This window comes from Patiria miniata, unplaced genomic scaffold, assembly GCF_015706575.1.
Source record: "Patiria miniata isolate m_02_andy unplaced genomic scaffold, ASM1570657v1 HiC_scaffold_14, whole genome shotgun sequence".
NCBI classification, from domain to species: Eukaryota; Metazoa; Echinodermata; class Asteroidea; order Valvatida; family Asterinidae; genus Patiria; species Patiria miniata.
The window spans coordinates 12,597,016-12,613,806 of NW_024037052.1; the positions used below are offsets into that span (position 1 = coordinate 12,597,016).

General features: G+C 38.9%; 1 protein-coding gene across 1 annotated transcript; it reads right to left on the bottom strand.

The window, feature by feature from the left end:
* Positions 1 to 7,142: 7,142 nt before the first annotated feature.
* Positions 7,143 to 12,060, bottom strand: LOC119722103. Its single transcript, XM_038192128.1, has 2 exons — positions 11,753 to 12,060; positions 7,143 to 8,882 (listed from the first exon to the last, which is right to left on the bottom strand). The coding sequence occupies exons 1-2, from the start codon at positions 11,954 to 11,956 to the stop codon at positions 7,248 to 7,250; spliced, it is 1,839 nt and encodes a 612-aa protein (XP_038048056.1). The 5' UTR covers positions 11,957 to 12,060; the 3' UTR covers positions 7,143 to 7,247.
* Positions 12,061 to 16,791: the final 4,731 nt, after the last annotated feature.

Below are 16,791 nucleotides of genomic sequence, written 5' to 3' on the forward strand. Positions count from 1 at the left end.
TGCTGCATTGACATGAAATGAGAAGAAGAAAAAAATTAGTTTCTGTATTCTGGTACCCATGGTCTTCAACATGTATCTGATTGTTGTCTCATAATGTTGTAAGTTTCATTCAATTTTTTTCATTTTGGATGTTTTCTAACATCTGAAAATGTATTTGTTTCTGCAGACAGGTGGGGATGGTGGTGTTGTATTTGCACCCATAAGATGGTGTCAAGAAAGATATGCCTGAATTATTGTGGGGCTGCAAATAATTTGAAAATTTTACAGTAAATGTTTCATAATTAAACAAGGGCAGATTTGGGGGTTTTTTTTGGGGGGGGGGGTGTCGCTGTCAAAAGTAAATAAATTTTGATTTGCCAGAAAATGAGAAATTTAAAAACAAACTATTTTTCAAGTGAAGCTTGACAATGGTAAGGGGAAGGCAACTTTAAGAGACTAAAGCGGGTTCATACTTCATGGGAATGCAAATGCAAAGCAAATTTGACGTCATGAAACGTTCGCTGCAAAATTCACCTGAGTTGAAATATGTTCAACTTTTACGAATTCGCAGCGCAAATACCTGCCACGACGTCACAAATTCCCGTTTACTTTCGCTTTCGCGCCGAGTATGAATCGGGTTAAATGAAAAAATGGTTGACAGGCACAGGTTGAAACGTAGCTCTAATCGCTCCTATTCTTTAACGAATTAATGCGCTGTAATGAACGTATGATTGTATCCAATGTTATTAACTGATATTTTGGATTCCCGGGCACAAAGCCATTAGACCTTTACATTCGGTGCTACCAGAAGTGTAATGAAAATTGCGTATAAGTTGATAACGGAAGCATTTTGCTACAGACAAACATATTATGGAAGTGTTGAGTGAGAAATGCCAAACACAAAAATCAGTGTAATGACGTCATCACCCAAAAGGGCACCCTCTACAGGGCGAGTTAAAAAAAAAGCGGAACCCAAACACCAAAAATTATATATTTCATATTTAGAAAAATATGTAGCACCACAAATAATAATGACTGAAAAGCCAATTTCATAAGCTACTTTTAGATGAAAAACTTACTGAAATTGCTCATTCCGTTCAATATCACCATTTAAACGCAATGACACTAAAACCTATCTCGTCAAAAAAAAAGAGAAGAAATTTCTTGTGTGTTTTGAATGTTTGGAACAACAAAGAAAATGACACAGAAGACTTGTTTTAACAACTGTCAACAACTGTAGTACACAATATCTTTATCAACAAACCTGGTTAGGCAAACAATATTATTTATAGAATCTACCTTTTTTAAAAGACGGGCCCTCTAAAGGACTTTGTTGAATATTGTTAACGTTTAAACTGAAATGTTAACGCTGGTGATGTTTGAAGACAATTGTGACTATACGATTCTTGAAATCGCATTTTTTTTTTGGACGAGACAGGTTTTAGGGTCATTGTTTTGAAATGGTGATATTGTTTGAACGGATTGACCAATTTCAGTACTTTTTTCATCTAAAAGTAGCTTATGAAATTTGCTTTTCCAGTCATTATTATTTTTGGTGCTATATTTTTTTTAAATAATAAAATACAATTTTTGGGGTTTGGGTTCCGCTTTTTTTACTCAACCTGTAGCAGCACAACAAAGACGTTTGAATTATTTTAATTTGAAAACCAATCGTCAAATTTTATCAAATTGCCCCTATATGTTCTTTGGAAAACTACAAATGACTTTAGAAGGTTTCAGAATCATGATGTCATCAGACCAGAAGTTACTGTGGGCAGAATTTGAAAATGATCATTTTTTAAAAAAAAAATTTATTTTGTTAATTCAAATCATTTGACCCGTTTGTAACGACTAACATGTTCCAAGCTAGCACAAATAATGATATCCGGTACAGTGTTGACATGGGGCTTCCAAATGCTGTGACATCATCAAAACGGAAGTTAGGTGTTATTAATACATACACTTAAATATTTCCAGTATTATTTCCATATTTTCAGAAGTTCTTTTCACCTCATGATGAACATGTTTCCTCTTTGAACTACATGTAAATCAAAATTCATTTTGCACATTTAAACTGATGACGTCATCAAACCGGAAATTACGTGTATATAAAATGTATACTGATATTTATCATACCACAAGAGATCCATTTTATTTTTCAAATTAAAACAAATGGTATTACCGTAAAGGTTGAATTTCGTGATCTGTTTTCAGTTCGAACATAAAAAAAACATTTGCAACTTAACTGGGCAGTGTCCAATGAAATTTTCTGTCCGATCATGTGTTTGTAACTCAACAAAACACAAATCTCTAGTTTAGTTTTGTGTTTTGTTTATTTTTGTTCACATTTGGAAAATTTTTCTAGCCCCTTATTTTAAGAACCGAATTTCATGTCCTCTCCCCCTCCCCCTCCCTTGCAGTGGAAATGAGCTACATGTACTTTTTTATGTACATGTACATTGCCCCTTGTTGTACAGACCATGGACATGTCTGAGCAATGCATGCGTATGTAACTTACCTGGTAGCAGAAATATTCCTTTCTGATGTTAAGTGTGAGGCTTGCTGAAGACAATTTATTTGTCAAGTGTCTGTGGTTTTTAGATGCACAAGTACAACAACATACTGTTTAACCACAGAAATATCTGCCTCGTCTGGAGAATAAACCCTGGCAGGGCCGGAAGTATACATTAGATCCTTGTGTGTTGCTCATAACCGTACGCTTGAGGAATTCCCCAAATGAGAAATACACGTAGGGCGTACGTATGACAGTTCTATTTATAAACTTGGCTACCTTACAAGGATCGCTTGTGATCGATGTTCATTGATCCATAGTGTCATAAAATACATTGTATGAGAGAACAATGGAGCTGCAGCCAGTGGTGTACACACTGAAGTATTCTGGCATCATGTGATATTGCACTTCCCGCACTAGCCAATAGTCAAGGCCGACGTGGCTATACCCAGAAATGTGGGGCCCCGGATGCTGGCACGAAACAAGACCAGTGCGAGTGGCGAAACCACGAGAGCCTTTATTTATATCTCGTCAAGAACGCTTATGTTTTTCTTTACATTTATCTACCAATTTGGAAGAGAAATTGTTATGCATAATGCATTACATGTTGTGAATATTCACTAAAATGCGTGCGCGTCTTGTTTGTTAGAACGCCTGCGGTGCGCGCGCCTGCACACACAAGGGCGGATCCAGGGGGGGGGGGGGCCAAAGGGGGCCATGGCCCCCCTCCCAAAACGAAACCAATTTTTTTTTTTTTTTTATGTCACATCGCAATAAAGGCAGGCAATGAGTACACCACCATCTTTTCCTCAAAAAAACATTTGCAGAAATTGCACCACAGAGCATCTAGAATCCAAAAATTTTTCGGGGCCTTTAAGCGGGCCCCGAACCCCACGCCGTAATTTTTTTGACCCACTTTTTTGGGGGACCAAATTTTTTTTGGGCCCCCCCAAAATTGTGTTCTGGATCCGCCCTTGTGCACACACACACGCACGCATGCACCTGCACACGCCCGCACGCACCCGCACGCGCCCGCTTGTGCGAATGTGGCATCATCTCAAAAAAATGGCTTCTTTGTGGTGATTGGTTCATATATATCCGCATACATGCATGATTCATATTACTTGAAAAAAAAGAAAGAATGATTAGCTCCACGTGATGGTAAAGGCACTTGTGGCTTTGCCACTTGCACTGGTCTTTTTTCGTGCCAGAATCTGGGGCACCACGCGTCCGGGTAGACACGCGTGCCTTGACTAAAGGCTCTTGCAGCACCTGCAGTAGGACAACTTTAACTGCTTTAAAAACCCTAACTCCCTACTGTCATGTGCTGGACTAAGTCCGCCAAAATACATCGATCACACTGCTTCCAATGCATGCTTTGTTGTAAGGCCTCCAGGCCCAAGTCCATCATACTCCGTCAATATTGAGTCAAACCAGGCCTGCGGGGGTGGGGGTGGATGTTGATGAAGTTGGGGAGGTTAAGTAAAGTTATTTACACATGAAGGGCTTGAACTCATCACTTTAATAAAAAAAACCCTCAGAATTATGTTATAAGCTTCAATTTTTAATGAATTCTCTTGAGAATATTTTCAGATTACAACCAGTTACAACTAACAGACATATGGCAATTTGTGAAATTGCAAACCTTTTATTGTGTACGCTTATACACGTAGGTCTTCTCCTCCAAATGGTAATTGAGAGGGAAGTCTGCCAGAGTGTTTCCATATGCCTTGAAATGAACACACAATTTTCTTCTTCAGGAAGCAATAAGTATACACTTTTAATGTTAAAGTACACCACAAATTTAAGCTACAAAATAAAAATTCTTCAGTAATACTTTAAGTAATTCTATAGAATAAGTTCTCACCAGGCCGCATGACTTCATGATACCGTTGATCAACTAAGATTTGTTACTGTTTCTCTTAAGATCTTAGTAAGAGTCACTCATATCTCATTTCAAAGTGAAAGGGAAGTATTTAATTTCATGATGTGAGCGTGTGGTCAAATAGTACTGCAAACCTAGTGAATCCGCCTGTAAATCCACCTGATGCAGAACTTTTTTCTTCTTTAAAATAACCTTTTTTTTTTAATGTTTTATGTTTCCCAATATTAAACAATACTCTAGTTAAAGTCAATATTATCTCCAATACAAGTAATTGCTCATTATTTCATTTTACGTTGGATGTTATTAGTCTTTTAAGAAATAATCCTCTCCTATTATAGCTTTTTAATGTCATCGCTAATGTTCTTTTTTTAAGTATGTGTGATTTTTATGATGTTTTCTATTGTAATTTGAGCGCAATTCAGCTTTTGGCTGACAAATTCTTATAAAGCACTATTTTCAAATTCACATTCAAATTATGACATTAGCCTTAATCCTAACAAATTTACTTTGCCCTAAAATTTAACATCATAACTTAACAGGACTTGGCTTGCAAACTCCTGCTCGGGGTATCAGTTTAAAGGGAAAATACAACATTTGCAAACATCAAAAATAAAAACTATTAAATCATTTTGAAATACCTTGCTGGACTGTTAGTGAATGACAGTGTAAAGCATCCTGTAAAATCATGGCACCTGGTATACTGTCATTTTCAAGAAAAGTGGTATTTTTGTATCAATTTCCAACGCTGATCGGCCGATCAGCGTTGGAAAAAACTGGCTTTTTTTCAAATACTGGCCCCAATTGACCATCGCACTTGTTTGCAATCGATTACAAACCTATGAACGGGCACAAGCCAGCTAGACTGGTTCCCTGACCTTACAATTCCCCAATGTATGTAAACTGCTCTGTTTTTTCTTATATGGAGTCAGGGAACCAGACTAAAGGAAAATGATTGTTTTTCTTGGTTTTTATAGCATTTTCGAACCCAAAACCTCAAAAAAGTCAGTGTAACTATATTTGCTATATATTTCCAACCCCCCAATTCTATCGATTTCTGAAAATTACAGCAAAAGCAAATGATGTATATTCCCTTTAAAAGGATAACGCTGTGCATAAAAAAGCAATTTTAAGGATTTTAGTCTAGCATAAAATGCACTGCATCCAATATTACATGCAAATCAAACAGGAACCCACTTTCAACATGCATCGTACAGCCTTTGGAAAGAATGTTGCATCTTGACGCCACTTTTTTTTTTCATCATATGATCTCACTACAGTCAGTCATGCAAATGCAAGTCATTGCAAAAATGTTGAAAAGACATGAATCTGGGACTACAAAACATTTAGGACAATTTTGCCAGAAAATACTTTGAAAATACTCTTGACTCTCCATAGACTTTGTGCACAACCACTGAAGTGGCTTCTGGAACATTCTTTCCCCAGCCGTTTAAATCATTTTGAAAAGGAAAAAAGGAAATACAAGATTATAATCACTTTTAACTATTTACAGGTTCCTGTGTTTTATAAAATTGTCTGTATGTCATATTAGCAGCCAATCCAAGGGCGGATCCAGAGCACAATGTTTTTTGGACTGCCAAAAACAATTTTGGTCCCCCCAAAAGTGGGTCCAAAATATTAATATGCATTGAACAGCCTTTTGGAAAGAATGTTGCATCCTGACCCCACTTTTTCTCATCATATGTGATCGCAATGAAGGTCAGTCATTGAAATATGTTGAAAAGACATGAAGCTGGGACTGAGAAACATTTCCGACAATTTTGCTAGAGAGTACTTTGAAAATACTCTAGACTCTCCATAGACTTTGTGGACAACCACTGAAGTGGCGTCTGGATATTACATGTTCATTCTTTCCCCGCCGTTAAAATCATTTTGAAAAGAAATAGGCCTATGAGATTCTAATCACTTGTAACTACATGTATTTACAGGTTCTTGTGTTTTATGAAATGTCTGTATGTCATAAGCGGCCAAGCTACATAACATTGCACAATCCGCATTCAGGTTTTAAAAATATTTTGAATATGAAGTGTATATACCAAAAAGAGAAAGCAGTCTTTGTTTTTCGAGGCTGTTTGTTGCCATTGCTTTGCTTTGTTCCTGTATGTGCTTGAGCATTATTGGCTATACAGAATTGGGTGCATACCTATAGATGTTCCCCAATACCTATGTTCCCTAACCGTTACCCTAACCCTAACCAATTATTCTTAGGATTTTGGGGAACGTAGGCATGGGGAAGTCCCACAGAATTGGGTCTAATATTGCAGGGAGCTGCTATGTATAATTTATTACTAAGCAAAGAAAAATTCAGCTTAGAACCACTTGCTAGCAACACACATTTTTGTATATCACATGACATATATAGTTACCTTGTTATGGTATTTATTCCCAGTGCCACGTAAATATTTTGTGGCCTGCAGCCTTGTGTCCCTGGAGTCAGTGGCCTGTGCCTTTCCATATTTTTTTCCAGTGGTAATAGCCATGTGGCCATTAAGTCACAAACTGCATAACAGTCAACTTTATCCACAATTTGCTTTCACACTTACTCCCTTCATGGAGCTATCAGTATCTCCAAATTGTATGACTCTCTTTAATCCGCTAAAACCCAACTCGTTTGAGGGGTTATAGCTCTATGTTCCGACACCCCTATGTTCCGACTGCACATATTCCTATTCCTAACCCTAACCCTAACCCTAACCCTAACCGGGAATAACACAATCTAGGTTGTCGGAACATAGGGGTGTCGGAACATAGAGCAGTCACCGTTTGAGGTATTCGTATGGATTCAAGATTTTACAGCCCAGCTTTTAGTACATTACAAGCAGAAGTGCCTCCCCCAATTAAAACAGTCTACAGTTAAGCATCACTTTGAGGCAGATACCACTCTACAGCTCTGTCAGACCCATTCATCATGGTGAGGTCCCTTGCATTCACTCGATACTGGAATGGAACAAGTTTGTTCAGTCCCTTCCGAAAGTCACGCATTTGAAGGCCGTGATATTTCTTGACACTCTCAAATGATGGTACTTCCTTGAGTGATGGTATGCCTAGTCCCCCTCCCATGATGTCACCCCGGAGATACATCAGAAAGAAGATGGTATTGTCGTAATACTCTCGTACGGGATTTAAGCCATTGGTATATGTTCCGGTGTCTTGAATACACAAATCTTTACATCTCTCAAACAAGGGACAAAATGGTGTAATGTTTGCTCCTGGTACTGTCACAATCCAGTTCATACTCTCAGTGACAATAGCTGAGTAGCTGTTGTTGGCATTAAGCAGTGGCTTGAACGTCTGCAGGAGTTTAGCGAATCCCACATAGTCAGCAAGGTTTGAAGTGAAGATTCGGTCGTAGTTGGGCATGCTCCAGGTTTGATGGTGATTAGGAAAGTCCAGACAGTTGGCCAAGGAGACATGGATAAGGAGCCTACCTTGAAGGATGAGACTCTTGACTTTCTGGAGGAGGTTTGTCACGTACTTGTGGTACATTACCATCGGAGAGGAGTGGGATCCAGGAGTGAGCTCTCTTACTTTCAAACAGTCCCACACTGCAAAAGGAATGGATGACTCCTTGATGCAGTACACAAATTCACAATCTTCTGGGGCCGTTATATCACAAACATATTCAAAGTGTGCGCTGCGTCCAGTTAGTGTTGGGTTGTCATATGGCAAAGTTTCTTGTGTGTTAGTGGGGACAAACAAAGCATGGTCATACCACTCCTTGTTGGTCTTCTGGTCTTCAGGCGATAGACCTGCTAGGTAAAGCGACACACCTTCCCTCACTTTATCTGGCTTAAACACTTTCTCTCTTTGCTTTCTTAGATTGATCGAGGTTCTCTTGCCTTTTTGGCATTCCAGTGTTTGCCATCTTTCCCAAACCTGACACAGATACCTAAGATCTTCATCCAGGACACTCACCAGTCCTTTGGTAGCATCATGGAGTTGCTGTGCACTCATCTGAGTGAGTTCATCCAAGCTTTTCTTGACCAAGTCGTACTCTCTCTTGGAAATATGGAGTGAGTACCAGATGGTTGTCAAACTGGAAGCAATGTAGTCAGTGTCTGCGAAGCGGACCAACATGAAGAGAAACAGCACATTCCTTGCCATGACAAAAGGGTCGTAGTCATTGAGGGTGATGTGAAGTTTCCCCCGGTGCTCATCAGGCAAGGAAGCAGCTGTCATCACAGTGTTGCGCAAGTCTCCACAACCAGCAGATAAGACATGGAAATCCCTGGCCAACTGTACAGCTGCTGTCTCATCGAACAACTCATTACTGGCAATTTTAAGGAAATCTTTGGCCAAAGTGTTCCCAAAGTAATGACTTGAGTCATCTACCCTTGTGCTAGATGCTAATTTAGAGTTTCTTGCTGCAAGTTTGATAGACAGTTTGATTATGAGTGACTTGATTTTATTGCAATTCTCTTTATGGGCTGGCCAGTCACTTCTCTGACACTTCTTATTGCAGTACCATGCACTGTTGCAACTTGCACACTGAGGAAAAAAACATAAAAGACAAGGATATCTTCAAATATGAAATGAAAAGTGTTTTTGCCAAGTTCAAGTACATATTGCAATGGATAAAATTAGCAAATCAAGTCTGTTATTCCATAGAGCTAGGACCCAAGGCGTTCGAACTCCAAGACTTCTAAAGTAAAAGGATGGTCGCCACGCTCAAAGCAACGATATAAAGCACCTGGATCTGGACCCAGCTTGCTCAGTTGTTCACCAAGCATCTCTACACAATAGAGATCTGCGCTCCCTAGTGCTAGAAGAAAGAGTTAGCCTTGCTTTGTAGACAGTACCATGGTAAATACGCATGCGCAGTTGTCATACATCGCCAAAAATGAATGATTTTGAAGTGTTTGTTCACATTTGGATAATAATGTATATCAATGTGGTCAACATCACTGAAACAATCATTTCATGACGAACAAAATGCTCTATACCTTTGGTATGAAAACTTGAGAAATTTAAAAAAAAATCAGATTTCATAAATGATATATTGCTAATTAAAATGTCCGAAAAGACATGATAACTTATCAGAAAAAAATTGAATTTATCTTCAAATTACAGGGACAGATAGCGCTTTCATGGACCAACAACTGTACATTGAAACCTTGAATTCATAACTCACATCTAACAACTGCGCAGTTGTTGAAACCCATGTTGTCGTAAAATATATTTTTCAAAAAAGAGCAGCAACGTGACATGACTTATTATGCAGCATATAGGGAGGTTGTTGGTTACCAACTAACAAGGCGGCCACGATCATCGTGTTCAAAGGCCACTTGCAGTCATGCAATGAATGGTCCAGGCTTGCGGTCACAGTGCTGTAGCTATAGACATTCCCGAGGGATTGGAATGTTTATGGTCAAAATGTACATCCCCAAAGAGTTCTGACTCCTTGTGTCCTAGCTCTATGGTTATTTAATGCAAAACTTGATTGAACACCTTCAAGACCAAAGGGTCAAGGCATTCTATCGGTTCAACTTAATAGCATTAAGATGACCTTTCCCGGCGCCTCCTAGAATTCACGTTTTCGGGGGTTATTTTGAGCGATACATGTGAGTTAAAAAATGCAGAATTGTTTTTAGTAAAGACACCAGCAGAAAAATTCAAATGCTGAGTTGGCATATCACACCATAGAGCTAACTCCTCATTCTTGCGCGCGGGCCGTCCTGGGTGCAGACGTTTTGAATTCATGTGCATGTTTGTAGAACATGGAATTAGATGCATTGAATTTTGATAGTGTACTCTAAATGCAACACGCAAGTAGAGCGCACGCAAACAACTTAAGCGCATCATTACGGTTAAGTTGTTAATACCGTCGCGGTTAATCTGCAGCTGATACCAACATGCATTGCGCTGTTTGTGTACAGCAAAATGACATGCTCATGTGCTGATCGTGCGTTTCATTTTTGGGCGTGTCGACTTTGTTAACGCACCTGCATAGAATACAAAGGCAGATGCAAATATAGCTGTACAAAAGCCGTACAAAATTTCCCATAGGTTTGTGTAGAAACATGGATGCGCCCAGCAGGCATCACTTTGTACATGCGTCAGCGCTCTAGTAATTTAATATAGCTCTATATGCATCATGTCTTAGAGGGCCAGCACCCGATTTCGTGAAGTGCTGCGATGCATCGCAACTCAAGTTATGATGTGTAACACATCGCAACTCGCAACGCCTCGTATAATCAATTTCAAGAAACTTGCGATGTGTTGAACGTTTCGTAAGTTCCTTGACAACGGCTTAAAACGCGTTGCAAGTTACGACGTGTCAAGTGGTCATCGCAAAATAAGAAGAGTCAGTTTCTTGACCAGTTAACGAGATTATAATACCGAGGCAATGTGAGGAAAGTTGTAAATAGAGAATTCATTGAATAATTATGAATTAGCCTTGAAATTTCAAATTACTGGTAGCTATATGTTTACACAGTCCACTGAGAGCTTGTTTTCTTTTAAAATTGCATATATAAGGCGGCCGCCACTTTGACCTTCTTGTAACAAATTTCGAGCGGAGATCCGACGACTCTTTGTTGAATATCAGACGACCATTACTGTATGCTGACTAAATACATAAAACAGTTACTGAGGAGTCGTGCTATGAATACATGTACACACATTGCGCGTCGCACGTATGACTGTTTTGTGAAATGGATCGCAGGATGCGTCGCACTGTGCTGCGCATCGTAGGGATACGACGCATCGCAGCGCTGCGATGCATCGTAAGTCACGATGAGTTTCATGAAATCAGGTGCTGCCCAGTCTACTCTATTATATCTCACTGACTGACTTGCTGGCTGTCACGAGACAGGCAGAGCTATCTAATACATGTATAAGATTACATCAATGAATTTTGTGCACTCTGGGACCAGCTTTACAAGGCTTGCTCTTTCACATTTTTTTTATCCCCCTGGCTTTCAAGCCAGAATGGGAATTAAAAAACAAATTTGGGGTTGAAAGAGTTTTCACAGTTTTAAGTAAAGTTATTTTTTTGTACCGAGTTTTCTTAACTAACACAAAAACAAAGGAATGCATATGCATGTCCACATAGTGTATGTAAAACAAACGTGGGTGTGATATACATGTATGTCTGAAAGACATAGAGAGTTCCATTTTGGTACAGTTCATGGTATCTGGTAACGTGATTAGAGTTAGGCAACAGGTCATGACCTTCAGGGCTACTCTGAGCCAAAGATGCCTGTACATGTACACAAACTCGACTGACATGTACATGTTTGTTACGTGCATAATACTGCCAGGGGGATGGTGCAAGTTTACTTACAGTATTTATTTTTTTTTAGTGGGGGGGGGGGAGTATTTTGAATATAGTTATAAAACCACTGTATGTATCCTACCTCACTGATATTTGGAGCTGTCCTCCCACATGAGGCACATGTTTTGTGCCGATAAAGTTGGCACTCCACACTTCCATGTCTGACTTTGTCTCTGTCTCGGCATGGCGTGCTGCAGTACTTTGCTATCTTACAAAACTCGCAGGGCACTGAATGTTGAGGGAGAACCCTCTCACAACGCCAGCAGTGTCCAGGCTGAACATCCATGAGTATTGCTGTATTAATGTCAAATGAGGAAATAGTTAACAAGTTTCAATTAATCGGCAACACATAAATTTAGTTCCTGTAGTTCGTAAGTGATTTCATTGAGTGTAGAGATGACTTGAAAATTCATTTTGTAGCTTGAATTTGAAGAGTGCAGTACTACGTACTTCAGTTACATGTGTTATTCGTAAGATGCTCAGAAGACTTCCAGCACCACTCCCCTCCCCATCCCCTCCCCCATCCCCTCCCCCCACCCCTCCCCCCCCCCCCCACCCTGATTCTACCACAACAAAAAGAGAACAAAATTAGTGACCACATGTATCTCATGATCAAATAATTATTTGTAAAAATTGACATGCACATGCTTAAATAATCACTCAAAACCAGTAAATTTTCCAAATTAAAAAAAAATTCTTTCAAATTGCATCAGTGTTGACATTTATTTCGGTACCTCCTCCTTCTTGATAGATTACTGTCCACAGGCGCCTTTTGGAGTGGAATTGTGTTGTAATGTTTGCCAACGTACCATATGCCCACATATTTTATCAATTTATTAGACATGCACATACATACCGTTCATGTACACGTACATGCATGCTCATGTACATTTTAATGTACCAAGTTATTAATTGTAGACTATAGCAGTCATGTTTACCTTGTAATGTCGATGTTACAATGCTGAAAAAGACCAAGAATGTTCTAGTGCTTTCTGTAGTTTTCAGGTGTACTATGTACATATGTAGCTAAATGATCTGGCAGGGCGATAAATTCACCATACGTTGCGCCACAAGGTAGCGGCAGTGACACACACAGGGAAGAGATAACTTATGCTTACATCACTAGGTTGTGAACAAGGTCATATGACATGATAGAACATGAATTATGCAGGGTACGTGTGACCGGGAGATAAGTGGTATATGCACACAGTGGTATATGTACATACATATTACCTGGTAGCAGAAATATTTGTTTGTGATGTAAAGTTCCTGGGTTGTTGAAGACAAACAATTTATTTGTCAAGTTTCTGTAATTTTTAGATGCGGAATTAAACAGCATAAGTTTGACAATAGAAATATCTGCCTCATCTGGAGAATAAATCCTGGCTCATGCCATATTTTCAATGGGGAGCGCCAATAAAATCCTAAAATCATTCACACTATATTAACTAATACACCCTTGTCACAGCTATTTCTTCTTTAGGGGGAGACCGTTCGCGTACATCACAATCTTTCTTTTTGCTAATGCATTTTTTTTTTTATGGAATTTATTGGGGGGGGGGGGGCTATACAAAAATTTTGGGGGCTACAGCCCCCCCCCCCCCCCCTGTAGAACCGCGCCTGCCAGTTGGGAAAATAAAATGAGAGCTAGGTTTTATTGCTTTAATCTGGCATGAAAGTAAGGACATGAATTCTCCACTTTAAATCTTAAAATATCTGTGCGTAAAAGTTGCCTCAGTTAGCATTAACTTTATTTAAAGCTAATTTTCTTTAAAGAATTTGTTTCGGGGTGGGGAGGCAGACCCATTGTTCAAGGGGAATTACGACCACTTACAACACTTACATGTACGACCACTTACAACATACAGACATTGCATGGCAATTTGTTTTAGCAACATTGTGTCTTTATTTTCAGATACTTAATGTGTGTGCACACAACGTTACTGCTCGATCCTCACAACATTAATTGAGAGAAAAGGTTATGCTGGTGTTTCCATGACTTAAAAAAAACTTGGTAACCCTCTCCCCGCCCCCCCCCCCCCCCCTCCCCCAACCCCCGGAAAATTTCTCACTTTTTTTCAAATGTAAATGGTAGATCACTTATAACTATTTACAGGCTCTTGTATTTTATACAATTTGTGTTGGTGATAAGCAACAAAACTACAACACGGATCTGCATTCATGTTTTCAAAATATTTTACATAATGAATTTTCAAGATGTAAGTTTCGTTCAAATTTTTCATTTTGGATGTTTTCTAACATCTGAAAATGTATTTGTTTTTGCAGACGGGTGGGGATGGTGGTGTTGTATTTGCACCCATAAGATGGTGTCAAGAAAGATAGGCCTGAATTATTGTGGGCCTGCAAATAATTTGAAAATTTTATAGTAAATGTTTCATAATTAAACAAGGGCAGATTTGGGTTGTTTTCTTTTTTTTATGTCGCTGTCAAAAGTAAATAAATTTTGATTTGCCAGAAAATGAGAAATTTAAAAACAAGATCTATTTTTTAAGAGACATATGAAAAAATGGTTGACTAGCACAAGTTGAAAACGTAGCTCTAATAGGTCCTATTCTTATATGAATTAATACGCTGTAATGATGCCATTTTGGGGTTGTAATTGAACGGGTATCCAATGTTATTTACTGATATTTTGGATCCTTGGGCACAAAGCCCTTTGACCTTTACTTCTGGTGCTACCAGAAGTGTAATGAAAATTGCATATGAGTTGATAACGGAAGCATTTTACTACAGACAAACATATTATGGAAGTGTTGAGTGAGAAATGCCGAACACAAAAATCAGTATAATGACGTCATCACCCGAAAGGGCACCCTCTACAGGTTGAGTTATAAAAGCGGAACCCAAACCCCAAAAATTATATTTCATATTTAGAAAAATAATAATTACCGGGAATGGGTCATTTGGGAGACTTTCCCATAAACTTGTGCACAAAATTTTTCCAACTTAAATGTGCCCTAACCCAATATTCCCTTGTCCTTTTTCCAGGAATTTCGGTATGTTTACTAATTAGACAACGAGCAACAAATATAACCTAATTGCGACAGTAACATTTTGCCTCTAAAGGGGGGCTGTGCCATTAGGGAGACAGGTATGTGTCTCCCTAAAAGCCGGTGTCTCCCCGTTATTGAAGAAATTACGATAACGTGTCTCCCTAATGGTACATTTGTAGGAATATATAGCACCACAAATAATAATGACTGGAAAGCCAATTTCATAAGCTACTTTTAGATGAAAAACTTACTGAAATTTCTCATTCCGTTCAAAGATATTAAACACTACATAGTTAAAGTCAATATTATCTCCAATACAAGTAATTGCTCATTATTTCATTTTACGTTGGATGTTATTAGTCTTTTTTAAAATAATGCTCGCCTATTGCTAATGTTCTTTTTTTTTTTTAAGTATGTGTGATTTTTATGATGTTTCTATTGTAATTTGACCGCAATTCAGCTTTTTGCTGACGAATTCTAATAAAGCATTTCACATTCACATTCAAATTATGACATTAGCTTTAATCCTAACAAAGTTACTTTGCCCTAAAATTTAACATCATAACTTAACAGGACTTGACTTGCAAACCCCTGCTCGGGGTATCATTTTAAAAGGATAACGCTGTGCATAAAAAAAGCAATTTTAAGGATTTTAGTCTAGCATAAAATACACTGCATCCAATAGTACATGCAAACCAAACAGGAACCCACTTTCAACATGCATCGTACAGCCTTTGGAAAGAATGTTGCATCTTGACGCCACTTCTTTTTTCATCATATGATCTCACTACAGTCAGTCATGCAAATGCAAGTCATTGCAAAAATGTTGAAAAGACATGAATCTGGGACTACAAAATATTTAGGACAATTTTGCCAGAAAATACTTTGAAAATACTCTTGACTCTCCATAGACTTTGTGCACAACCACTGAAGTGGCGTCTGGACATCACATGTACATTCTTTCCCAGCGGTTTAAATCATTTTGAAACGAAATAAGAAATACAAGATTATAATCACTTTTAACTATTTACAGGTTCCTGTGTTGTATACACTTTTCTGTGTGTCATATAAGCAGCCAAGCCAAGGGCAGATCCAGAGCACAATGTTTATTGGACTGCCAAAATACAATTTTGGTGTCCCCCCCCAAAAAAAAAGTGGGTCCAAAATATTAAGGCAAGGGGTTTGGGGCCTCCTTTAATAAGGGCCCGAAAACTTTTTGGATTCTAGATGCTCTGTGGTGAACTGACAATTTCTTTTGAGGAAAAGATGGTGGTGTGTGCAGTGCCTGCCTTTTTTGCAACATCTGCCCTTGAGCCAATCTACATTACTTTGTACATGAATCCGCATTCAGATTTCAAAAATATTTGGTATATTACCATGAGGGGTTTGGGGCCCGCATTATAAGGGCCCCAAAATGTTTTTGGTTCTAGACGCTCCGTGGTGCGATCTGAGGCAATTTCTGACCACTTTAACCTAATTTTTTTGAGGAAAAGATGGTGGTGTACGCAGTGCCTGCCTTTATTGAAACGTCACTTAAAAAAGTTTTGGGGGGGGGGCATGGTCCCCGTTGCCCCCCCCCCCCCCTCCGATCTGCCTTTGAGCCCAGTTACATTACTTTGTACGTGAAACCGTATTCAGGTTTCGAAAAATGTTTTGTATATAAAGGCTACATGTATATACTAAAATCCTGACTGTGGGAACATGGTCCTTATGCTCTTGAGCAAGGCACTTTACCATTATTGCTTCGTCCTTCGGATGGGACGTAAAGCCTTAGGTCCCGTGTGTTGTGTAATGCACGTTAAAGAACCCATTAGTACCACTTTTTGTTAAGAGAAGGGGTTTGTCCCTGTGTTTCTAGGAGTGGCTGCAATATGCACCGCAGCACCTTGTAAAAGGTGCAACATAATGGTTCTCATATTTCACATAAACTTTATTTACCTTTCTTTAATAACAGACAATTTCCAGCACCTTGAGTACCTAATTGTTGGTAGATATGTGCGCTATATAAGACTCTAGTATTATCCAAGAAATTACAGACCAGTGTTTATTACCCCATTACATTACAAGCAGTATTTGATGCCTCAACACCCCCCCCCCCCCCCCCACT